We start from the raw sequence: 27,769 nt of genomic DNA, 5'->3' as shown, positions 1-27,769 counted from the left end.
AATTTTATCTGACTTCTATGAATGACGCACGATGGAGATAAACATTTTCCATAAATAATAAATTAATTACGAATGTTTTTTTAGTAAAATATGTTTGTGATTCTTGATTGTATATTTTATCAAATGAAAAAGTCATACAAAAATATTTTATAAGCTTACTTTACAACTTAATATAAACGTAAAACCATAATACTAAAAATTAATTTAAATATAAATTAATTTTTTGTTTGTTAATATATATTATTTTGTATTTGCCTATTGTATCAATCCTTTAACCACTCTCATTAATTCCTCTCCTCTCTTTTTCCTTCCTGCAAATTCCATTTTATACCAAACCCTTACCCGTTTACTCCCACCCTCACATACACACACACACACACCCTCTCTTCTTTTTTTTTATATCTTAATGTTCAACTTAGTAACATAAATTGTTGAATTATTTAATTGGCTTCATTATTGTTAATGTAACTATTCTTTTAAAAAAAATTATGTAAACTGTATAATTCCCGAACAAATAAAACAAAAATAAAATAAATATCGCATATCGTTAGTGTATCAATATTATATATACTATTGATGTATGCATATTATACATACGATTGATCGAGGATATTGTTTCGAATAAATTAACAAATTATAAGTTTTAAAAATGTAAGTATCACCTTCGTTTATTTTCAGGTATCGCTTCTTATAAATAATGCTGGGGTAGCCTCAGGAACGATGTTCCTGAATACTCCAGACCATATTATTCAGAGGACTTTCGATGTCAACATTTTAGCTCATTTCTGGGTAAGTTGAATTAGTTACTTAATAACTCACAAAAGTTATGTTGTTTATTATCGGTACAACAGTTGTAATAATATCATTAATAGTTCAAATAAAATCGTGAATCTCGCGAATGTCTATAGATCAAAGATCAGACAATTAATCATTTGTGGGTTACCTATGAGTATGTTAGGAGTTCAACATAATTTAAGGACCACAAGAGCTGTAAACAATTTGCTTTTTTGTATCTATTTTTTATATAATTTATATGTATGTAAAATTAATAATAAATAGGTATCAACCAGCACAGAAATAAGTATTATAAGGAAACACCAAAAACATTTTGAAACCAGTTCTCACTTTATTTCTCATTACAAATTGGTATCATTATTTTTTATTCGTGAGCTTTATTTATTTTTTTCAAGTAGATCCAAGAGCTTTGACGATAACGGTAAATTTATAATAAATTTAAATAAGTTTCCTACGTGCTCCGTTCCTCGTTTCGCGAATACAAGATGAACATATCATATTTTTTGCGCATAAATAAATTTGCATAATGTCCTTCAAAACCTCATAAAAATTTAATGGGTCTTAGATGGATGCTCTAATATGGCAAAAAATATTAAATTATGAATAAATTGCAGAAAATTTGTTCACTTTATTAAGAATTTTAAAGTATTATTATTATCACGCTCGGGTTAATAAGATTATTTAAAGTGTATGTTGGGATATAACGATGCATTTATGTCAAATGAAAAACGATTTTTGTATACGTCATTGTAGATATTCTTGTCAAATAATTCTCACGAATTATGAAATATTAAATTCCAAGAAATGTTCAACAAAATAGGGTCAAGAAAATTTGTTTTATGTAATGTACTTTGTTTTGTAAAATATTTCTAGTGCAAAAAGATGATTGAAATTCGTTTTAAATTAGGGATGTTTGGTCATATTTCAATAAAGCCTCGAGAAGGTAATATGGAAGTATGGGTATTTATAGAACTTGCGATCTGTCGTTAGTTTGTTAAGTCTAGTATTTGTACCCAAAAAATTTAACATTCTCAAAAATTAGTATTTACTAACTATCTGGGCGTATGATGTAATTTCTCATTTTAAAAATACAATAACTTTCAATGTTGACAACTTTAAGAAGAGTGAAATGAATGTTGTATGAGTTTTTTCGAGGCATACAAAGAAAACTGTTTATTCAGAATTACAGTCATTAATTTCTGGTGTTTACTTGTTTTTAATATACATATTTTATTTTAAAAATCTTTCTTACTGACAAGACATTAGATCAACGCTGATTAACTTGATCGTTGGTTACACAAGGGCAAGGTATCAGGCCTTCACTTGAGGTAGAAGTTCAGAGTAATATTAAATAAACATTGGAATCAACATAATCAATTATATGGTAATTTGACCTAACTGGTATTTAATTATAAACTCTTATTTATTTTTGTTATAAGTTATGAAATTTAATGAAATAGTTTTGACAATAAGTATTCGATCCGATTTAAATTCCATCCGAAGCTTATTTGTTTTTATTTTCTCATTTTTAAAGCATATTTATAATACCTACTTCTAAATTAATCTGAGTCGTGTTTTAAAGTATAGTATATTGATGTCATCAAAGGCACATTTTTTAAAAGTAGTCACCGATTATTAAAACCCGACCAAATGATTTTAAGTAAACGCATATAAACATAGATATTAAGCATGTGCATTTGCGATAATTTTTAAAGTTATTGCCAAAATATCATCAAATTCAGGTTTTTCAATATTAAAAAACAATATCATTAAATTTCCTGAAGTAATGTGAAAAATTGATGGAAGAGATATATAGATTTTTTTACTCTAAATTTATTCGATATCACCCTGAACTGGTACCTGAAGCGGAGGGCTAATTATCTTTTCTTCATGTGTTAACGATCAAGATAACATTGCTTTTATATGACGAAGTGTCCTATGCACCATTAGGGTGCGGATAAGGATTTGAAGAAGATATGAAGTGATGTAAATAATTGTAGACTAACAGAATGATTTTTTTTAAACTGTGATTATCTTTCTAGACGACAAAGGCATTCCTTCCTGAAATGATCGAGGCTGACGAGGGTCACGTGGTGACCATCGCGTCCATGGCCGGTCACGTGGGAGTGGCCAAGCTGGTCGACTACTGCTCCAGCAAGTATGCGGCGGTGGGCTTCGACGAGTCTCTCAGGGCCGAGCTGGAGTTCATCAGAGCCAAGGGAGTCAACACGACTGTCATCTGCCCCTTCTTCATCACCAGCACCGGAATGTTCGAAGACGTCCGTTCAAGGTACGTTAGTAGAGGTTACGTTAGTATGGGTTACGTCAGAGGGAGTTACGTTAGGAGGGGTTTATCATCTAGGGTAAGATTACGAGCGGCGTATTTTTATTTGTAACATTTACTTACTTCAACACTCTCCTTGTCATTCATCGTTCATTTTGTGTAAAACTTCTTAAAAACTAAAACCATGATCACATCACTAAGTTAATAATGCTTTTGAAATACATAAAAAAACTAATTTTTCTGGAACTTACCTACATACATACGTAGATAACCTCTATGTAAGTATATATATCGCTATATATATATCATATATATATCGCTGTATAAATGATAAGTGTTCTTTTGAAAATTCATATCACTTAAAATATCAAATAAACCTATCCTCATAAAAATACTTTTATGCAGTAATCTTCCATTATGCATCCCAAAATTTAAAAAAAGATTTATTAATCATATGTTCAATGGATATTGGTTTTTAAGAGGAATATATGGAGTTTTTAAAAACATTTATAAATGATTTTACGATGTTTTGGTCAAGAGATATTTTTTTCTAGAATCCTTTTTTTTTCTTTTGAAAATATTCAAATATCCCCTTTTTGCATCAAATGCTGCACAAGGCACTGCATCAAACTTGTGCAATGTTAATTTGATTGATTTTTTAAGCAACTCAAAGTGATCAGTCGATAAGTACCAGTTCAGTGCAATATTAAATAAATGTTAAAGTGAAAAAATACTCAAATTTTTTTCACCCCCTTAAGGATCATTAATATGAGAATTATTTTATCACAGTTTATGATTTGATGCTGTGAGTTTTTTTTAAATCACAGTTTGTTTCAAATAAAAACATTTTATGGGTTTTTTTAGTATGAAATACGATGAGTAATAATTTATTGTTAGGATTACTAACGAGTCAAAAATTTAATATCTACTTCAATTTTAAGTGACTACTTTTAAAATGTACCTATTTAAAAAATATATATTCACTCCTTTGCGAGTGATTTTGGCTATTAGAAACTAAATACATTGACATAACAAAGGATATATGGAAACAACAAGCCGATAATACAAAAAAAGTCTTGTTGCGAAGTTAAATCACATTAAAATATATTTTTTAAAATAATATTGTTATTGGAAATGTAACAGTGAAATATTAATAAAAGACCAAAACATAATTTAAAATTTGTGGATAGATAACATTTATTTGATTTATTTTATTTAAGAAACTCAACTAAATTATATAAATGTACAAATTATTGAGACCTAATTATAGAAAACTCATTGCATTATTCTCAAATATCATGAAGGAATTTGCCTCTTTCGTAGACAGTGACGATGTCTCTTCGTCGCTTGCACAAAGGCGCATTGTCGAAGTAAGGACACTGTTCCACACCAAGTGGGAAGCAACAAGACGATGTTTGCTTTATTTCAGAAAATATTTGAATAACTCTTAAACATCTCATACATTATTTAACTTTATTGTTATAAAAAATAATGTAGAAAAATAATAAATGATTTTATAAAAAAATATGTGCTTGGCATGCAATTTTAGTGGAAAACAATTCAGGTAGGTACCTACTTATTCAAGTAAGATCGTTTCCTAGAAACAGGCACTCATCTCTAGGGGCTAATGAGTAAGCAGAATATTTGCACAAATGATTTTTTACGTGCGTAGACCACTTGTAAAATTGAAAATCTCGAGAAACTAGCAACTGGACTCGAATAGATAATTATCGCTTTAGTTTTCTTTCATTACTTTTTTTACTTTAGCCTTAAATTAAGTCTGCTTATTGCTCTTCTTAACTTTTACTATTCATATTTTATTCTTGCTTTTTGCTTTTAACTCTTTTAACAATTATGATATTTTGTAATTGGAATGTTACAATTACAAGTTTTTTTTGTTACTCATTATTGTAAATTTATTTATGTAAATGTTCTGTTAAATTTCAAATAATTAACAACAAAATAAAAAAATATATATATTAAAAATAAATAAAATTCTGAAATTAACAAGATATATTTTTTTAAATTTACTATTTTAATGCTAAAAATTTAATGGAGGTTTTCTCTGATGAACATCATTTGATTTAACCTAATTCTTAATACAATAAAATACATTTAAAATAAAGCCAGAAGTTCTTTGTAAGGTATATGTATTTTTCTCTCTATAATTAAATTTTTGTAAAACCAAATTATAAAAAAAAGCTTTTTTCGAAAGTAACTTAAATAAGTGAACCGGTTTGAATGCTTACAAAATTTCTTCATAAAGTTCGTTTTACATTTCTGAACCCTCTTTTCATACCTGAGAATTCCTCCTTTGAGGTTCATGTCCTTAGTAACATATATTTGCATATTACATATATTTACAAATGTAAACCACATCTGCAGTCCACACTCTTTAGGATCTTTAAGCAGAATGCAGAATATCCTGTGAAACTCGTTTGGGACCCTATCTTCTTAAAAATAAAATATTGTAGTCAAGTTCGTGTTACTGAACTCATCGGTTAAAAAACGGGTCTCGCGAAACGGTAATACACCATTTTCTTTGACCGCATGGCACTTCTTATGCCCCCGAGAGTTCATCAACCATAAAAATATAATGGTTCAAAAAAAGCAAATTGCGTATAACAATTTTAATATTTTTTCAGCTTTTTTTACCGAATGTTTCCAAAATTGCTTTAAAATTGTCTTTAACAACATTATACTTACATGTAATAAAATATGCTTCAAAATACGAAAAATTATTTTGAAAATATATAAGTAGTCTACTTGCATATCACCTTACGTTAAAATTAAGTTTTTTAGCCAATGGTGACAAACGGTATAAGATGAAATCATTACCGATTTGAGCTTTTTTGAGAGATTTTTTAATGTGAACTGTCGATCCGCATAGCGAATTTTGCAAAAGTATTGATTTTTCTATTCTATTTTATTCCTAACTTAACGAGTTTTGGCAGATTATGTTGAATATGGACGTTAGTATTTTTAATTTTCTACCGAATGGTGCCATTGGCTAAAAAACATTTTTTTTTAACATGACGTGGTTTGCTAGTGGACTACTCATATATAATCTTATGGAATAAAAAATGGGTAGCCACAAATATTTGTAAATGAATACTGTAAACGTATATAAACATTCGAGTGGTTGTTACCTAATTCTTTCATTATAAATATGTATTTTTCAAATGCTTTGATATGTATGTACATTGATTTATTATTTTATTTTTACTTACAGATTAGTTCCCCAATTAAACTCAAATGATGTGGCCGACAGAATAATTCACGCCGTCAGAACCAACGAGAAGTTTGTCATTATCCCGGGATATCTGCGACTTTTGTTGACACTCAAATGGTAAATTATACATTCATTTTAATAGTTATAATTTTGGGAAAAGAAGAGAAAAATATATATTGGATTGGTTCAACACTTTGAGTGCTATCGAAAGGCCAATGTCATGTTTTATTAATTTGCAAAGATGTACATAAAAAGAAGAACGAGCCAACGCTTAATGTAGGTTTTTCCTACCTCATTAGTCTATCTGTATGTCTGTGGTTTAATCTCTGCACTATGATACGTTTTTAATTTGAAAAAAAAGATGGTGTAAAATTAAAATTATTGCACAACAAATACGATAGCAAAAAAATGTATATTTAACAAACCAGCGCGTATGATTTATAAACATTGTGCTTATTTGTAAGTAAATATCGGAATTTTTTACACCTTTTTTATACATGAAACTTAAATTTATAAACGACAATGAGGGATTATTCTGCAATATGAAAATATCATATTTTGGGCTCATATTCGTATGTTTTATTTTCAGGATGTTCCCGTGGGGGTGTGTATCACAATTGATGACTCGCATACTACCGGACGCAGTTCCCGACTCCCTCAGCCCCGCTCCCTCCCCGCCATCCTCCCCTATCGAGGGGAAGAAGGATAATAATGAAATGCCAGTAAGAAGAACAGTCACCGCTGAAAGAGAACCCTAAATGGAAACATCCAATGTTAGATCCATTCCTACACATCGATTTAATACAATTACGAGTATTGAGTTTTATACAAACTTTTACATCGTATCGAGCACTTTCCCCGAGCGAGAAAGAAAGAAAGAGAGGTTACACTCTCTCTTGCGTAACCGTATTCAATATACCGAACGTTACGTATGTATCTACACACGTATGAATTACCTTGGTATTGACTCTGACCAATAACATTCTAATTTAGCTTTGAACTCACGTACTCGTAAGCAAACAATACAAGTGACTATTAAATTTGTATAAATGTAATATTATAAATTATAAACTAAGCAATTTGTTTAATGGAAATAAAATATTTAAAACTCGTATTTATTTATGTATTCACTGATGTATTTCCCAAATCTTATTGTGGGGTGAGAATTAAACAACTTGAACTGACTTCAATATTTATGACTACCGTAGAACGGGGCTACTTGAACTTTGATGTGTTACTTGAGCCCAGTAAAAAAAAATAATTTAGATCATGGTATCGATGAAAATAAGTGTCACCTGTCAGGGGAACAATGAATTATGTCGATACGTTCATTATTTTAGACCAAATACAGATTTCAATCTTTTTTTGTACTGGGCTCAAGTCACCAGTAGCCCCGTTCTACGGTACCTTACAACTGCGTAAGAGAACCGATACGGCACCGAAGATTACTTATTTATTTTATAGCATTTTATCATATAAACTTAGGTTAGGTACTGAAAAACTTACATAGTAACCGAGTCGTATAATTCTTATTCTTAGATATTTGTAGCAAAAATATGCTTAGGTTTTTTTTGTCTATTATTTGAGAATCACAATGCTTTTTTAATTTTTTTTATCTTCGTTCCTAAAGCTAGCTCATTATATTTACTATACACAATCGCAAAGATGACGGACATTAAGCTCCTTGGAGACAGAAAAATGATACTTTGTGAGTTCCACATCACACAAAATAGGTACCAGTAACGTTTTATTGATAATAAATTCTGAATTTTATTGATTGACTTAAGAGGAGTTTAGAAATATAATGATTACCTTTAAACACAAATTACAGTAACTTTAAGGATAGTTCTACACGAACGAATATATTTTTTAAAAAAGGTAAGACTTTTCGTAACCACCCAATATACCCATGTGTTTATACAATATTTGAAATTATCTTTTTTGAATTTGTAATAATTTTGAAATTAATATATTGTAAATTTTTGATTATGCAGTATCATGGATAGTGAAATAATATATTTAAATGCTGCAATATATATTTTGCTAACTTCAAAAGTAATGGTGATATAAAAAAGTGTAGTGTGTTTAAAAAGATAAAAATTGATACATTTAAATAATACTTAAAATAGAAAACGTTTTTTTTATCGATGTTTTATCGACTGTTACCCTTGTAAAAAGAAATATTAGAATATTACAAAGCAATACGTAAAACATATTTAATTTTGCTTTGCAATAAAATGTCGATAAGTTTTGCCTTTTTTAAGATAATTTTGAATTTATTATTTTATGTATGTAATAGTGTAGATAAGATTATTATGATGTGATATAAAAAAAGTAGAAGTTTACTACTTGCATTATGCTTTTAATGACAATAAAGTTTAAGGAAAACCATTTGACTGAGTTGCGCCGAAAAACCATATTTTTCAACATTATTAAGTGATTATTATTACTTTTAAGTGCTCCATACCTAGAATTGCCAGAGAGGTCATTTTGACGAATGTATAAAAAAATCTCACATTTCCTGCATTATTATTTCTATGTAAGGTAAATTGAAATTACAATTATTTTTGTATTTTTAAATTTGGTAGGTTCTATAAGTAAATGGGATATTAAATATTTTATAAAAATGTCCGCCTCCGTAGTGTAATGGTCAGCACGCTTGGCTACCGTTCTGGAGGTCCCGGGTTCGATTCCCAAGGGGGTAAAATAAAAATAAGTGATTTTTTCACTGTAATATTTATTCAACATTATTACCCTGGACTGGTACCTGAAGCGGAGGGCTGATCACCTTTCCTTCATGTGTAAACGATCAAGATAACACTGCGTTTATATGAAGCAGTGCCCTATGCATCATTGGGGTGCGGATAAGGGTTTTATTATTATTTATTATTATTATAAAAAATAATCAATTTTTAATAAATCTTTTGGTTAATTTTTCTGTAATATATTTTCTTGAAATACGGTTGTATTGTTTCGGTCTCACGTGCAAATCATAACACATCTGTTTCATTCAAAAGCTAATTAACAAGGTTATAATTAATAAGGTGTTTTTTATCATTTCCAAGGTATAATTTTTGTCATCATAAATAATTTAAACGTGAAATTCAGTTCGAAACAAACGCTAAATCTTAAGTGCCACATGTCAACATTACCGCTCGGTGGTTCTATGGGTGGGACATGAAATTACAAAACGGTTATAATTTTGATAAGTTTATAAAAGCCATAAAGCTTCAACAAATAACCCAAAAAAGGTATGACATTTTAATCCGAAAATGGTTGAAATATCCGCTTTGAGGCTTAAGTGTTAAAATTTAAATAATTTTTAATCTTAAGGCCCAGCATTCATTTAGTCGTAACTTATTTTTTTCTAAATCCAGGTAATTATCTTAAAACACTGTTTTGCATTGAAAAAACAAGTTATTCTTCGAAATAATTATATGGTTTGGAAAAGAAAAAAGTTATCGAGTTAAAAAAAAATCTTCATATATTATAAAAAACAAAAAATCCAATATACACTTTTTTAAATCGGGCGTGAGCAGACGTATGTCCTCTCTGGTGGTCTCCGGTGGAATGAATGCGACTTAACGAATGCTGGACCTTAACTTGAAGGGTCATTTAAAATCTTTATACTTTACACAATAAGCACATCAAATTTTATTTTAATTAATGATTTTTTGCTCAGTTGACTTTAGGAGTTTTTCTTGTAAAATCATATCTTAAGACATATTGAGTATATATAGCATTTTTTAACTGTAAAGATTACACAAATATTAAATTTTCCTGTGACCTTGTATGAGTTAATTGCATAATTGAGGCACGTTTTTTTCAAATATTTAGTCATTTGATTTAGCTTTAGCAGGTACTTCAGTTTTAATGTGTGAAAATAATGATATACCTTTATACCTCTTTCAGATTTATTTTCATTTCAAAAGCAGTTTTTTTTATTTAAAACTGAGAGTCATGTTTCGTACATGTATAAATATCGTATATTATATTAAACCTATAAATCTTATAAAATTATAAGTAAACATAATTATGTTTGCAAAATTTTGTCGCTGATTGAGAATTGTAGAAAGCAACATGAAATTGTTTTTCGCACTGTAATAATTTACTAGGTAAAACATATATATTATACCATTATATTTTCCTAGCATATTGTTTTCTAGACATTTAAAAAGTACTATTTATCACGTTTGTCTACCATGCACCTACTGAGTTGGCAAAATAAGTATTTTTACTACAATATTTTACTATATAATATTACATTTAATTAGGAACTGCTTGCATTCGTGTAATTTGCGATCAAGGCATCCCAGTTTCATGCGTAGGTATTTCGTGCAGATTAAAAAGGAGAAGAAATTAATGTTGTATTTTTATTTTTAAATAAAGATTATTTAATTAAAAATTATATTGTGATTAAGGATTGTGATTATATTGTAAATATGAAAACTAAATATAATTTAAGTTAAATTCAGTTGGTGTAAAAAAATAATGGCCATTATCAGATACCAACTCAAACAAAATAAAAAGTTTTGATACAGATTGTAATAAGTTAGTTATCAATTATGATCAAAATCTATAACCTCACATTTTTGCACAAAATTTTCGTAATTGTAAAATATTATAATTAGGTAGGGTAATATAAAGGGTAAAAATGATTCTTTATTTTATTTTTGGTAATTTCAAATGGTGTGTCAACAATGTATATACATAAAAGCTTATATTTATAATTCGGAAAATTAAATTACGTATTTAAAATGCAGTATTTATTATTTCTTGTCGTTATACAATTTGTTTTTGCAGTTCGTAATATATTTCAAGGAAGTCGTACATTAGCAGTTTTCACGTCACACAAGCTGGTAAGAATTCTGGTATACAGCCCCGAGTGCCCTAGCCATTGCTGCTATTCTGCTTTCCCTACCTACTATTCCTTCTCCATTTTCTTTGCCATATAGTAGAAATGTCCTTGCATTTTTTGTAACAACCCAACAGATATCCCTTCAAATATCAAGACTTACCTTCGTTAGTGATCAAGTTGACACTGCGTTGATTCGATACGGTGCTCTATGTACTATTTTATATTTTTTAAAGTTGGATCTAATTAACATAAAATTAATACAACCATCAAAACATTTCTCATTAACAACTTATTCAAAACAAGTGACCCAAAAAGAGAGTAAATAATATGTTTTAATTATCTGGGCATTCGAACTTAAAAATTAAATAAAAAGGGAAGTATTAAAATGATTTTTTATTGCTGTTTGAAATAAGTTTAATGCCATTAAGTATAAAAAATAATATTGACCATTTGGCCGCCACGGCTTCCCTCGGTGTTACCATATAACACAATACATTTTTTTGATAATCTACATTACGTTAATACATCACTTTCTCTCGAAGGGTCTAATTTAAAAAACAGCTACTTACTTAAATTTCGTAAGCCTTATCACTCCAATAGTATTATCGTTTGGTACATTTCTGGAGAGAGCTAAAATATTTTGGTTAGCTAATAATAGCGTAATGAATCCGAATATATAATACATTTTTCATTGCTGAAGCATATATAATATTACAGTAGTTATTTTTCAATTTACTTTCGCATTCTATAGCTACAGCATCGAACATATTAATTGAAACAAAACTTTTTGTTGTTGTATTTTTGTTAAAAAATTTGTAAAATATTTTGTTTATTAGTTATATCACAAATTAATATTGAATATGATCTCATTTGGGCTGAATCAAAGATTTTACTCTGAAACCATACCTGAATTATGGACAAAATGAGCTCTTCCACCTTAGTGCAATCAATTTTAGAGAGCCGATTCTTACAGATTGCCGATAGATTTTCAATTAGGTTTATGTCTGTCAAAATTCTTGATCACTCCAATACAGTTCATCGTTTTTGTGTGAAAAATTTCATATTTTTTTGGATTTGTGGTAGGGGGTTAAATCCTGCTGAAATATTTCATTACCATTTGACCTTCGTTTTTGTATCTCTGGTAGTATCTTTTCCAGTAGACAGTTTCAGTTTTCCAGTAGTAACACCCCCAAAACATTTTTTTAGAGGCTTTTGAAAATACAAAAAAAAATTGATTCAATTAATCTGTTCGATACTGTACTTTATTACTTAACATATAATAAAACATTTTACGTGCGCTATTGACTGTATGCTCAAAGGTATATGAAGCGTTAACATATATATTTTTTACCTTTATTAACGACCGTAGCCAATGTATACAAAATACCATGGTATATTATATTGTCCGCCTCCGTAGTGTAATGGTCAGCACGCTACCGTTCTGGAGGTCCCGGGTTCGATTCCCAGGGGGGTGAAATAAATATAAGTAATTTTTTCACTGTAATATTTATTCAATATTACCCTGGACTGGTACCTGATGTGTTTATAATCAACATAAAACTGCGTTTATATGATGCAGTGCCCTATGCATCATTGGTATGCGGATAAGGGTTTGAGTGAATATTACATAATGTATAGGAACTTTATGAGAAAATAATATATTTTCTCTTTTTATGTTTATTATTCGATCAAAAAGTATGAACAATAATAAACAAGGATGAACATAAAAAACAAGGAATTATGCATCAGCCTGATATATTGTAATTATTATTACTTTATAATAGTAAGGATGTGACATATTCCAAATATGGTCCGCGAAATCATTGCCGAGGTTTTGCATTCGGTGAATTATTATTAGTATTGAATCCAGACACTGTCCGGTTATGATTACAATAAAACATATGACGGTTTCTCTTATTTGAAGTGATTCAATACCTATTTTAAGAATGGAGTTGTCTACCGGATTACATATTATGAAGTAAAACAGTAAATAGTTGAAAAAGTCAATAATAGATTGTAAGCCCTGTGAATACCCAGAACGGTGACTTTGTACCTTTTTATTTTTTACCCGCTGCTCAAACATACACCCGGACACACAAAAAATCTTGATACACCTTAGATTTAAAAAAAAAACGTCTCGATTACGTGGGGAAACAAGAAATGAAATCTTAAAATTATTTCACACAATTTTTTTTTTCATAAAATAAGATTCATCTTCTACAAAAAAAGAGAGAAACTAGTTCATTGTACTTGTATAAAAACATCAATGTCCAACTCCGTAGTGTAGCGATCAGCGCGTTTGGCTACCGTGCTGGAGGTCCCGGGTTCGATTCCCAGGGGGGTTCAAAATAAATATATATGTGTGATTTTCACTCTCATATTTATTTAATATCACCTTGGACTTGTATATACAAGAAGCGCAATTAACGATCAAGATAACACTGCGTCTCTACGATGCAGTGAACTATGCACCAGTTAAAATAAAATTACAAAAACGCTCCAATGACGGATTATAAGATATATCGCTTTTTGCCAGTATAATTTACTATAAAATAAAACGTAATTAACCGGTTCGCTACGACGAGCGGGTTAACACGCTCTCCAATTCCGTGCTCGCCAGGCCGGCCATATAAAATGAGCGCGTAAACGCGCTCTCATTTGAGCTTGTCGCAAGCCAATATTAATATTTTATAATAATGGTGCATAGGGCACTGCGTCATATAAACGCAGTGTTATCTTGATCGTTTTACACATGAAGGAAAGGTGATCAGCCCTCCGCTTCAGGTACCAGTCTAGGGTAATATTAAATAAATATTACAGTGAAAAAATCACTTATATTTATTTTACTCCCCTTGGGAATCGAACCCGGGTCCTCCAGAACGGTAGCCGTGTGTGCTGACCATTAATGTAATATATCATTAATCTTTCTTAGCTCTATTATAGTCTTCGGGTATCCTGAATTCGGAGACGGGAGATTTATAAAGCGGGTTCTGTTGAGATTCATTCAAGTTGGTCTTGTGCATTTCCAGTTCGGCTTCAAACTTGGCGTACATCCTCTTTTCCTTGGCAATCAGGTGGACCTTCCACATGCAGACGGCCAGCAGCCCCATGAGCAGGATGGCGAGGGCCGTCCACAGGCCGCGGAACATGGCCCTCTGCAGGAAGTCGGTGCAGGTCTTGGGGTACACCTTGATCATGACCGTCCAGTCTCTCTGCACCTCGTACGTGAACGGATAGTCGCAGCTCCTTGAGTCCTCTGCGACGCGGAGAACGCACAGACTGGCATCCTCGGGGGGCTCTGCAAAATGTTGATTCTTCAATTTAAATTGTTTCACATAATTTAAAAAAAATAAACATTCACAAAATGAGATTCGTCTGCTACAAAAAAAGAAAAACTAGTTCATTGTTTTCAAACCCTTATCCGCACCCCAATGGTGCATAGGGCACTGCAGCATACAAACGAAGTGTTATCTTGATCGTTTGCACACGAAGGAAAGGTGATCAGCCCTCCGCTTCAGATACCAGTTCAGGGTCATATGGAATAAATATTTCAAACCCTCATCCGCACCCCAATGGTGCATAGGGCACTGCATCATATAAACGCAGTGTTATCTTGATCGTTAACATATGAAGGAAAGGTGATCAGCCCTCCGCTTCAGGTACCAGTCCAGGGAAGTATTGAATAAATATTAGAGTGAAAAATTACTTTGACCCCCCCCTGGGAATCGAACCCGAGACCTCCAGAACGGTAGCCGAGGGTGCTGATCATTAATTACACTACGGAGGCAGACAAAAGTTCATTGTACTTGTGAATAAAAACTTGAATAAAAACAATGTCCATCCCGCAGTGTAGTGGTAAGCGGGTATGGCTACCGTGCCCGTTCGATTCCCAGGGGGGGAAGGTCAAAATAATTATGGATAATTTTCACTCACATATTTATTTAATATCACCCTGGACTGGTACAGGAATCGCAAGGTTGATCACCTTGCCTTCATGTAATTAACAATCAAGATTAACGATCTGAATCACTACGATACAGTGCCCTATGCACCATGGTGTGCGGATAAGGGTTAAAAGAAGAAAAAAAAAGATTGACATTATATTATAAGGTGACCATTTTTTTCAAAGCAAAAACTAGTACACATTTTTACCCAACGCACAGGTTTTTTTGGAGGAAGTGAGGGGTTATTTGGCAGTTGATCTCGGCATGTCCAAATCGGTATTTATCGCTATCATTTATCGGATTACTTATTACTGTCTATGGTGTTTGAGAAATATGATACTCGACTTACGGACATAGTCTTCCAGCACCGTGGGCAGATAGAGGTTGCCCTCGGCGGACGCGCAGGCCGCGGCCGTGGAGGCGCGCATCGCGGCGGCCCGCGCGCACGCCTCGTACAGCTGGCAGACCGTGTTGTTACAGTTGACGCACGTCTCGCAGAACTGGCCGAAATAGCGCAAGCCCTCCTCCTTCCGGGAGCACTGACACTGGCCTGAGGACACAATACAACCACTAGATACTTTATTGCGATCACCTCTAAATATCGTCAAATTAATCGGGGGATGTCGACGATAGATGTCAGCACCGGCCGACAAATGTCGGCCCATAAAATGGCCAACCGTCTCCTCGATTTGATATATCGTAGTCATACAGGAGAAAGTGGCCAAGTGTATTTTTTACAAAAACTTGATCATTGACTATTAGATATCTTACTAGCTTAATATTACCTTGAAAAAAATCCCAAAGGATTTAAACTTGGAAGTATAATATATTGACTAGTTAAAAATGACTAACTGCATTGATGTTTATTTTTTTGCCAAGCAAAGGTGACTTAAATGGCCCTCCTGAACATTTTACGTTTTGGTAGTTGGTCACTTTCTTTTGTTCAACTTCGATATATCCGATAATCTCGGATATTATTGTGTTTAAAAATAACTATTACATACATCGTCACATAGGTCATATTTATTTTTAAAACAGGTATATCTTCTTCTTCCAGGCTCTTTACCAACTTGTCACCTTTGTAGACTGTTGAAGTCAGCTTTTATTATTCTTAATGTATAGGTCCTTCTATCATGTATAACATCACCTAGTCCCATGCCTTCAAATCACGTTATCTTTATGTGGCATCTATGAATTTTTTGGTCTTCTTCTAGATGTCTTTCGAGGAAAATCCATGGCGATCGCCCGGTTTACAATATTTTCAGATCCTCGACGTCCTATGTGCCCATACCATCTGGATCGCCATTCCTCTACCTTACTATAGATATCAGTTACACCCAGGCTTCCACGAATGCGTGAACTCTTTATGTTGTCTCGGGGACACTCCAGCTGACTGCAGCAGCGCATTTCAGCAATTTCTAGTTGCCTAGAATAGGTATTATACATCGTCCAGGATTTGGAGCCATAGAAGAGTGCGGGTCTAGCATTTGTTTGGTAGACTTTTCCCTTAAGCTTGGCTGGCATTTTTGGGTCACAAAGGACTCCTGTCACGGATCGGAACTTCATCCACTCTACACTGATTTTATGCAATACATCTGCTGCACACCCTCCATCCTTATGTATTACTGACCCTAGATATTGTTTCTCCATTTGACTGTATTGGGAGGATGACAGCGTTTGTATTATCGAACGGTAATATACTCGGTCTTTTATTTATTGTTTCGGCATTATGAAAAGACATGATGAAATTGTAAATGAAAAACACTTGTTTTATACCACTTGAGTTTATTTTATTATGACGACTAGTTTCGGAAGCTATGCCTCTATCTTCAGGTCTAAATATAAGCTCAATAAGTTTTTATTTAGACATGAAGATGGAAGCATAGCTTCCGAAACTAGTCGTCATAATAAAATAAACTCAAGTGGTATAAAACAAGTGTTTTTCATTTACAATACTCAGTCTTGTTTCTGCTCAGTCTTAATCCATTGTCCTCCAAAAGCCTTCTCCGCCTTTCCAGGCCATCTCGCAAATGTTCGTGTTTACGACTGGGAGCTAGGAATACGTACCGCAGTTGCAGGTGCCTCTGCCGGAGCACACGACCGAGTCCCCGGGCAGCACACAGCGCTCCGTGCTGAGCGGGCACGAGCACGCGGGGCCGCCCAGCCCGGCGCTGCACGCGCACTGGCCGCACGAGCACACACCATGCCCGGGCCCGCCGCACTCCAGGCCGTTGCTCCTACAATCGTAACGTGGGTACATGATAAAAATAATGAAGGACATTGGTAACATAAACCAAGATAGGACACAAAATGCCGAACCCTCTTCTAGTGGAACGGTCTGCTGATGACAGTCAACAGTCCGCCTTCTCCTGAGGAGTTTAATGTGGTTTCCTTCCAGCAATGAGCAAATGCTGAGAAGTTCCTGATTGGCCCAAACTAGATTATCCCTCCCATTCCAAACACAGATTAAAATAAAAACATATTTAATCAGTTAGAAGAAACAAAAACCCACTTAATGATCTATAAACCTTGTACATAATAAGCAAGGTAAGTAATAAATGCAATTCCCATCTAAAAAAATCGTAACGTGGGATATTCTTCATCAATCCATTTCATTGATGCGTCATTTTGATTTAAAAAATATATACGTCGAGTGTTGATAAATTGAACTGTAATATTATTCTGGAAAACGCAAATACCCGTTGTATTAAAATTCATCGTTTACTCTGTGTAGTACCACTTTTATGAACACCTATTCGTGACTACCGGTTTCGGAATATTCATTCCATCATAAGGTCATTAAAAATAAAATAATTATGATTTGACATGTATACAAAAATAAAATTTTGAAAGTGAGAAATATAATTTTCTTCCATTCTTTCACGCCTTCGAAATTTAAAAGTCTAACTAGAATTCCAGAAATAAATTCGTTTTTACGCCATCTCCATTCGGACATTTATATCGGATATCTTCTTCTTCAAACCACTATCCGCACCCCAATGATGCATAGGGCACTCATATAAATGCAGTGTTATTTTGATCGTTGTTAATACATGAAGGAAAGGTGATCAGCCCTCCACTTCAGGTACCAGGTTCAGTTCAGGTAATAAATATTGGAGTGAAAACATCACTAATATTTATTTGAACCCCCTGGGAATCGAACGCGGGACCTCCAGAATGGTAGTCAAGTGTGCTGACCATTACACTACGGAGGCGGACAGACGTATATGAAAATTGATCGAGCACTCACGGGTCCTTGTCGCACTCTCTGCACTCGCAGAAGGTCCCCGTGTAGCCGCGGTCGCACAGGCAGGCCCCGCACTCGCAGTCCCCGGCGCCCGAGCAGGCCGCGCCCCCCTCGGGCCCCACGCACCTGCCGCTCAGGGCGCCGTCGGACTCCGAGTCCCTCGTGTTGCATTCGCAGTCGGGGCCGGACCTTCGAGGGAAAACATAACCGAGAAGAGACCTCAATATAAAGATAAAAAAAATATTCTTTGGAATATCCATCATGCGTTTAGTTTTATTTTATCGATATTAAACTAAGCAATTACCTAAACAAAACGTTTGTAAATAACATAAATCATACATACCAACCACTGAGACATTTACATTTCCCGCAGATTAGTTCGGAATTCTTGGGGCAACTAGTCGAGAACTCTAATTCGGTTGGATTTGGTTTGTTGCATTCGCACTGGCAGTGTAATTCTATATCAAGTTTTAAAGCTTCCCTTCCAATTTGAGCTTCTGATATATCAATAGTCTTTACCTGAAAAAAAAATCGTAGTCCACAAAACATAATCATAACAATACATAATGAAAATATCGTTCAGTGCTTACTTTTCCGTGGCCATCCTTGGGACATTCATCCATCGAAATGTTGACGGTGAACTTATAAGTTTGACTGATCTTAACATTTTCGCATTTTGACGTTTCTACTAAAGATCCGTTTGTTCCACAGTCGGAGAAGTAGGTCAGTTTGATGAGTCCTTCTGAATTATCTCTGAAACTAAGCACACTCACAAAATCTTCATATCCCTGCCTCACTAGATTTAGGATGTTAGAACTGTCCTCCGCTAAGCGTCCGACGTACGTGGTCTCGGGTAATAATTCATTTATTCTCTTATAACTGTCTTGTACTGATTCTGTTACTGCGAATATAACATTGATCTAAAGGGAAAAATTAATATTAAGTCACTATGTTTAGGATAATTATACATTTAAACGTGTAATAAAAGTTATAAAAAGTTACTTTATTCTCTTTCAAAATTCTGTTTATTTGCGCTAGAGAAGGATAATCCATTGTCGTTGATTCCGTGTACTCCCCATATTCGTTCAGGTGACATTTTTCGTCATTGGGTTTTACAACGCCACCTGAAAAAATATCGCTAAATAAGGGTATTCACTGCGGCAGGTAAGCAATATGCCACTTAGTAGAGTGGATATAGTATTACAAAAAAAGATTTATTAAACATACCGAGTTTTCCAAATCCCGCAAAATGGACGAGTCCATCTGTGGCTAGGATGACTATCTTCCTGGCATCAGTATTCCAACCCAATCTATCTTTACACATGACAACTTGCATCAGCGCCTCCATTGCTGCCTCTGTATTATCCAGGTTGGCCGTAACTTCCGTTTTGTTCACCACAGAGACAAAATCACTCACCTATAAATAATAAATTTAAAAAAGCAGTTATAAGGTTAAAGCTCTATATATATATTATATTTATGGCTGATGAATATATACATCATATGTATTCGTAACATGCCGGAAACATGCAGACAGTTTACATGCATATATTCAATGTCAAGTTGAACGATGTCTTACACTTGAAGCGATTAAATTTGAATGGTGGTTAACTTCAGTTAAACAATTTCTCGTCTAAAATAAGTTAAAAAACGGTTGACGAAATAATAATATTTAATAATAACAATAAAGCACCTATTAATCATGGTATTATAGTAATAAGATAATTATTTAAAAAAATAATCGTACATTAAATGCCCTGAAACAGAGCATTTAAAAGTAAACTCAACCTTGTTTGTAAGGGACAGGCCATGTCGGAAGGTGTATGTAGATTCGCAATTGCTGTATTCAGCTGCGCAAGGATTCCTTCTATGCCGTTCGTCCATAGCAGTGTAAGGCATTAGTGGCTTATCAGCAAAACTGCCAAATCCAAGTCTGATCAAATCAAAGAATCATTCAATTAATAATATTTTTAAATCAATTTTAATTCGAAATCATTAGAAATACACAACTTTTATCTTAATATGTTGAGGCGCTCACCTGAAATGATCGGTGAGATTCTTCAGTGTAGCTGGAAGATCGATTTTTAAACCAACCAAAGTTTCTTTATCATCTCTCATAGACCAAGTAAGATCCATCAGATAATACAGATCAAGAGGATAATTCTTAGCCAATCTGTATTCGAATGATATGGATCGAGTTTCTCCTTAAATTAAAAATATACACATACACATATATATATATATATATATATATATATATATATATATATATATATATATATATATATATATATAAAAGTATATATATATATATATATATATATATATATATATATATATATACATATATATATATATATATATATATATATATATATATATATATATATATATATATATATATATATATATATATATATATGTATATATATACATATATATATATATATATATATATATATATATATATATATATATATATATATATATATATATATATATAAATAAATAAATATATATATATATATATATATATATATATACACATATATATATATATATATATATATATATATATATATATATATATATATATATATATATATATATATATATATATATATATATATAACATAGATTTTTGAAATATCACATGAATCTATTTTGTATATTAAAAGCATTGATAACTTAGTGGTGTGGTAATAAAACACTATCATGTACCATGGATGCTATCCATTGTTTACTTTGTGTAATACCACTTTTTCATTGCTGTATTAAAAAGTGGTATTACACAAAGTAAACAATGGATGGTAAGGAGAGTGTTTCATCATAAGAATCGATTGTATCTAGACTGGCTTGTAGAAATAATATTATGTAGATTGAAATTGGGATTTTTTGGAAGAGACCTAAAAATCAATGAAACCGCATGTATGCATCTATGATTAGGAGGATTAATTTAGACATTTTGATTACATCGTTCAATACCTGGCTTGAGTTCGATAGACATCCTTTGAGGCTTGATCTGGTTGGCGCTGCTGACATCTTCGGACGTCATGTCTCTAAACGGTTCATCTTCGGTGATGAAAGAACGTGTAACCTTAGGAGCCAGAATTGAATCAGGTGGACATCCTTCATCTAAAAGGCTATCATATTTTGTATACAAGAAACAGTTATTACTATCGTAAATGGTAAATTATATATTCAATTTTCTTGTGCTTAATTACCTTTTCTTCACATTGCAGGAAGGAGAGTAGTTTTTGTCATTAAATGTTAGATCCTCACACCAGTGACAGAATTCTGCGGCTCTATGGCAACTGTTACAGTCTTGCATCCTTACACACACTAGACGCTTATACAACTCATCTGGGGAATATTATTAAGCATATAAGTTATATTATAAATTATAACATACTCATTCAATATTTTTTTTCAAAATAATCGATTATTACTTTCGAAAAATGTAATATTTGATGATCGAACATTTACGTGTCCACCATATAAAAATCATAGACAGTGGTTCAGAAAGAATCATATTCAATATTTATGATTGTTAAAAAATAAACACGGGAAAAAATATGTATGTAAAAAAAACGTCTTGTGGTCAACTGTCAATAACATAAATTATGTAGCAGTCATGAGCAAATAGAAAATTGGCGGAAGGCAATCTTTCAATTTTTTAGTCTATGCGTGCATAATAATACAAACTGATAAAAATATTTTACAGAAACAGGAAACTATGTCTAATTTGAGAACTCAGGAAACTTGCAAATTTCTTGTATTTTAATTGAGTTTAAAATATATATAAAAAATAACAGCCAAGAACAAAATAAATACCAAAAAATATGTCGTGTAATCAAAATAACATTACCTTGACCGAAAACATTAAAAACATTTCCAATCGCGATCACAAAAACTAAATAACCAGCAATTTTCCCCATTTTCAGAACAGGTTCCGTATCACAAATGTATTTGATTCTCCTATTATCATATCATGTATTTTCTAATAGATATTAAAAACACCAAAATCTTTTTAATGTTCAGTGAACTCGGTTTCGTTTAATTCGCGTCCAATAAAACATAATTTACGTGTACATCATACCATGAGTGAATTATTTTGGGCGGACTGGCGGACTTGCGGGCGAATGAATGCATCAATAGCGAAATGATAAGATAGGGACTGATAATACTAAACCACGATAGTGATTATCTCCTCCATGTGTTCAGTTAAAATTTGTACAAACTACATACCTATCTATTTACCAGGAATCAAGGTGTGACACGAGTTTTCCATATCGAAATAAGAAGTATGTGCATTTTATGTAGGTACCTACATAATGTGCGTATCAAGATTCAGGGCCGGCACGCAATTACGGTGCAATTTTTTTTTCGGATCCCTGACGACAATTTTTCTATGTTTCATATGTATTTCTTCTTCTTCTTTTTCAAACCCTTATCCGAACCCCAATGGTGCATAGGATACTGCATCATATAAACGCAGTGTTACCTTGATCGTTAACACATGAAGGAAAGGTGATTAGCTCTCCGCTTCAGGTACCAGTCCGAGGTCTTCTTTAAACCCTTATCCGCACCCCAATGGTGCATAGGGCACTGCATCATATAAACGCAGTTTTACCTTGATCGTTAATACATGAAGGAAAGGTCATAAGCTCTCCGCTTCAGGCACCCGTCCAGGGTAATATTGAATAAATATTAGTATGAAAAAAATCACTTATATTTATTTGACCTCCCTGGGAATCGAACCCGGGACCTCCAGAACGGTAGCCGAGCGTGCTGACCATTACAGTACGGAGGCGGAGGCGGCATATGTATTTAGCGGTGTTTCATCTTACATATGCAATAGTCATTTCTTCACTTAAATCTATTGCATAGCCGAGATTTAGCCCTCTGTCTACCAAGCGGGACCGAAGTTAATGTTAGATTTATTAAAACTTTCAATGAAATAGGTAAATTATATGGGGTTAGCAATATATGTGTAACATACACAAGGGTTACAAGTAAAGAATGTACCATATTTTACATAAGGTTCCATTGAACCCAGAACTGTGGTTATTGATAGTTTTTATTTGCGATAGATCAAAGGTTAATTAAATTCATTCATTAAAGTAACTGATTGTAGGTATAATATTATGTCAATCCAAACAACGCAGTAGATAAACTTTTTATTGTTTATTATTCTTTATTGAATGAAAGGTTTAAATAAAATCAAAATCTTATCTAAAATTCAAGCGGGTAAGATGATTTTTCATGCAAATCCCTCGTTCACCATCCCTGGCCTAGGTACTAGCATCGACACTACGTTTGACAAACACAAGAGTGTTTTGGCCTAGAATTATTAACCTAATAATTACAACATTTTGAGTGTGTCCAAATACTTGTTCACAAATCTGGATTATCTCCCATTATAGGAGTTGTTTTTCATATTATTTTTTGACATCAAAGATGAAGAAGAATATGGAAGTCTGGGCATTTCGTCTCACTAATAGATGTCTCTAGTGAAGTTCTAGTGATTCAACTACAAGGTTTCTTAATTGGTTCATATATATAGAACTTCCAAGAATTTGAGTAGTGTGGTTGTCAATAATGGGTAGAATTGGTGAATGTTATACGTGTGTAAAGTGATCACTTAAACCAGCCTATGACGGTCGTCAGCCCCGTAAATGCCCAGACTTCCATATTCTTCTTCACCTTTGATGAGGTATCAAAAAATAATATGAAAAACCTAATAATTGCAATAAATTATAGTAGGTAACTTATATTATAAAGTATAAACCCGCAAAACTTACAAAGTTAAAGCCTAAGTTTGGACATTATAAGCGATGTTGCATACGCTGTAGCTAAATTTTAGTCATGTTCAATTCAAGTTTTACTTAGTAAATACCACTTTTTCTTAAAATCCATTGTGACACGTGTTTGAGTGCATTCCTTACAATTTTCAAATACCGCATGTGAAGCTTAGTCTATGTAAATAAACAAGGAGTTGTGTCCTTGGGACGTTGAAGGATGAAGAGGGGGTAGGAGCTATTTCTTATTTTTATTTGTTTATTTTTTATCAGTGAAAAAAAACAGACAATAGGGGGGAGGCGTGTCACAATGGATTTTAAGAAATAGTGGTATTTACTAAGTAAAACTAAAATCGAAAATGGATAGATATTACATATTACCACAGAATGACTGCCAAATCAATAAACGGAATGATAGAATTCAGTCACTTGGACGTTAAGTCTTATTGTTCTTCTTCTTCTTTTTCTAGGACTAAGTCCTGTCATTCTCCGGTCCGCTTCTGGGAGGTGGAAGACCAGCTATCCCTCCATCGTTTAGGTGGTCTTCCTGGGGGTCTGATCCCGCTTATGCTGCTGTCCGCTGCTATCCTCACCACTCGATCGGAACTCGCTCTTCCCACATGATTTCTCCAGAAACTTCTTCTTTCTCTTCCCCGTCGCACAACATCTTCAACTTTCTTATTTCTGAGTTTCTAACTCTGTTGCGAAGTGTTAGGCCAGCAATGGGTCGTAGAGTCTTCATTTCGGATGTCCTAAGAAGGCTTTTTGTACTCGCGGTGTCGACTCTTGTTTTCGTACCGTATGTCAAGATCGGTCTTACGCAGGTCTTATAGATCCTCACCTTACTCTCTTTCAGCATGTATTTATTTCTCCATAATTTTTTTTAAGCATCCAGCTACAGAAGATGCCTCGTTTGCTTGCTCTTTTACTTCATTTTATAGGTTATTGCTGGACGTTAAGTAATTTGAAAAACACAAGTGGGTGATATAATTGATACGGAGATAGGTACAAATAATTTTACAAGAAGTAATATTATACAAATTAATATGACGTGCATGAGTCTATCGTTTATAATTTATTTGCATCATCGTCAGATTTGGCTTCTCCGTCATACGACTCTTCTATTTTTTTGTGACAAGTCGTAAACAACCGATTTACAGTCAGAACTTTAATGGTGTTATTTCTAACGCCCCCGACCCATGTGAAGCCATCCTTGTCTACGAATACCGCATCATGTTTCGGTGCATTTTTCTCAAACTCCGCACTTAGAGAGCTTTTATCTGGAAATGTGTATGTCCCATTCCCCGAATAATTCCCGTCCAACACGTATCCCCGGTAGCCGGACCTATCATTGAACTCTATCGTCAATTCAGCGCTCGGGTCGAATTGATCATTTATCCAGTATCCTTTATACGTGTGGCCATCCCATGTAGTATATTCCCCGTACCCTGTAAACGAGATTAGTAGGGGAATTAAAGTGGTAGGTATGATACGTTAAGGTTGTCGCGCATCTAAGGCCTAGTAACCTAAGGACAAGTATCACTTATCAGTACCATATCGCCAACGCCTCGCCTTCAAAATGGGATCAACTCGATTCGACACAAATATGATAAACGGTGGGAGGCGAAGTATACGGTAATCCTCAATTATGCTATTGAAAATATTATTTAGTTTAAACTGTTTCTACTATAGGGCCTAGACTCTCGATTTTTTTCTGTCAAGTCTAAAACATTATGTCAATTCAGGAAGTGATGCGGTAAATGCAGAGGTCTACTGTCGACAACTATCAAGGCAAAATGAAAAATTAAACACGAAACGACCAATGTTGGTCAATAGAAAGGGCGTGATTCTGTTGCACGATAACGTTCGGCCTCATAATCCTTAAATGACCCGCGAAAAAAAAACCGATCTACATTTTAATGTCTTAAAGCATCTCCCATACTCTCCAGACCTTACTCCTTCTGATTTTTTAATTTTTAGATCAATGGAGCAATCATTACGGGAAAAAAGTTACATATTTTAAGACGTCGAAAATCATTTAGATTTATATTTCAAGTCCAAACTACCTGAGAGATGACAGATAGTCTAAGATAATAAAGGAGAATATATTTTGTAATGCAAAAAGTAGATACTATGCAAGATTTATGTTAATAAATATGTGTCAAATAAAAATAATGGATTTCTTTTTGTTTACCCTTAATATTATATGTTTCCAGATAATACTGATAATGATATTGTGAAACGGTCAATCACACTTTTTCCTCTTCTAACCCTTAACAGTACTCAATGGAGTAAAACCAGGGGCCTCCATTACGGTAGCTAAATAAACTATTACCATAACCATGTGCCCTCAGCACGGGATTTTAACATTAAAAGTTATAACAAAGTCGTTATAACTTTTAAAATATCATGGAAATTAATTTTTTAAATCTCATGAAATTCATTCTCATGGAAAAAATATTTCCTTTTGAAAAAAGGTAACTTGACAAGAAAATAAATAAGTAGAAATTAAGAAATGTCGTTCACTCCTTTCAACAACGTCATATATCAAAAATCGTCAATTTTCAGTTGTGCATGTTTTCGGAATGCCCAGAAAATGAACTATATCCCAGCAAAAGCGGCATATTTTTAACTTAATATATACCCGCTACAGGGCAGAAGGTGTTGTTTTTGCATTTTGAAGAAAAGGTATTGTTTTATTATTTTTTTTAAATATACTAAATATTTATCAAATGGGGAAAAAACCTACAGGTTTTACCTAAAAAGATCTGTTGCACAGTTAAAAATTCAAAAAATTCAATTCAAAGTGGCTTGATATTAATTTTTAATACATTTCATTATATTCTTAAACTTTAAAAACGATCTCCAGAAAAATATAGTTTTTTAAACATGACGATGTTGAAAGGGGTGAGCGATGTAGGTATTAATATCTCAAACTTGCAATCTATAAATACTAAAAAAAATACGCCTAGATTACCTTGCTTCACTATTGTAAAATCGACTTTTTTAGCTTCATAGCCGCCAGAATACTTGTCCCCATTGGGAAATTGAAAATCGCCATTTCTGTTTACAATGTTCGGTAGCGGTTCGCGTACTTCAGGCTGCGTAATATCACCATCGTCATTGTGTAACAAATCCATTATCTATCTAATGAAAATAAACTTTAAAAAAGACAAGCGTTGGAAAAAATGTCAAAATCTGACATGAAGTTCAATATTGGAATGATTATTATAAATAAGGTCTATCTATACACATAGGTGAAAATTTCAATATTCTCAAAAAATATTATTTGAAATGCGAAATTTACACTTCTGCAAACTTATCTGTAGAAGGGGGAAAAAACGGGACAAGCATTTTTTATGCTTAAAAGAAAATCATTTCGGAAATAAAAAAATGTCAACAGCAGCGTGTAACTAAACTTATTGATTGAGTAATTAAACTAAGTTAGACAAATACTTTTTTGTTTCTTGAATCTTGGTTTTCTCATCTTTTAAATGCAGTGTCGAAATATAATTGCCAAAAAAAAAATGCTGATAAAAACCTTGGTTTTCCGTGCTAATACATGTTGTGTGGGGACCAAGAGAAATTGAAATGAAAAAAATTAAAGC

The 27,769-nt window shown here is 33.0% G+C and overlaps 2 protein-coding genes across 5 annotated transcripts in view; one reads left to right on the top strand and one right to left on the bottom strand.

The window, feature by feature from the left end:
* The window catches only part of LOC148304209 (estradiol 17-beta-dehydrogenase 11-like), a 66,138-nt gene extending 55,001 nt beyond the window's left edge, over nucleotides 1–11,137 (top strand). The window contains exons 4-7 of the mRNA XM_088268580.1: nucleotides 679–789; nucleotides 2,838–3,085; nucleotides 6,312–6,428; nucleotides 6,901–11,137. Of these exons, the coding sequence (XP_088124706.1) occupies nucleotides 679–789; nucleotides 2,838–3,085; nucleotides 6,312–6,428; nucleotides 6,901–7,069 (645 nt within the window). The 3' untranslated portion in view covers nucleotides 7,070–11,137. The remainder of the gene's footprint in view (nucleotides 1–678; nucleotides 790–2,837; nucleotides 3,086–6,311; nucleotides 6,429–6,900) is intronic.
* A 415-nt stretch (nucleotides 11,138–11,552) lies between these two features.
* On the bottom strand, nucleotides 11,553–27,344 carry LOC148304208 (integrin beta-nu-like). 4 transcript variants are annotated; one of them, XM_088268575.1, is made up of 13 exons: nucleotides 27,139–27,344; nucleotides 21,585–21,723; nucleotides 21,346–21,503; nucleotides 20,399–20,564; nucleotides 20,149–20,293; nucleotides 19,588–19,777; nucleotides 19,363–19,484; nucleotides 18,951–19,280; nucleotides 18,704–18,879; nucleotides 18,364–18,549; nucleotides 17,181–17,350; nucleotides 15,463–15,663; nucleotides 11,553–14,467 (listed from the first exon to the last, which is right to left on the bottom strand). In XM_088268575.1, exons 1-13 carry the CDS (start codon nucleotides 27,299–27,301, stop codon nucleotides 14,088–14,090), a joined length of 2,526 nt encoding a protein of 841 aa, XP_088124701.1. In that variant the 5' UTR covers nucleotides 27,302–27,344; the 3' UTR covers nucleotides 11,553–14,087. The 4 variants fall into 4 exon arrangements, with proteins under 4 accessions (XP_088124701.1, XP_088124703.1, XP_088124704.1 ...); XM_088268577.1 differs by lacking the exon at nucleotides 27,139–27,344 and adding an exon at nucleotides 24,543–25,228; XM_088268578.1 differs by lacking the exon at nucleotides 27,139–27,344 and adding an exon at nucleotides 22,865–22,967.
* Between the last annotated feature and the right edge of the window lie 425 nt (nucleotides 27,345–27,769).

Source organism: Brachycentrus maculatus, unplaced genomic scaffold, assembly GCF_059751285.1.
Source record: "Brachycentrus maculatus isolate JH-2025_06_01 unplaced genomic scaffold, ASM5975128v1 h1tg000326l, whole genome shotgun sequence".
Taxonomy (NCBI): domain Eukaryota; kingdom Metazoa; phylum Arthropoda; class Insecta; order Trichoptera; family Brachycentridae; genus Brachycentrus; species Brachycentrus maculatus.
This window is presented reverse-complemented; position numbering and strand designations above follow the sequence as displayed.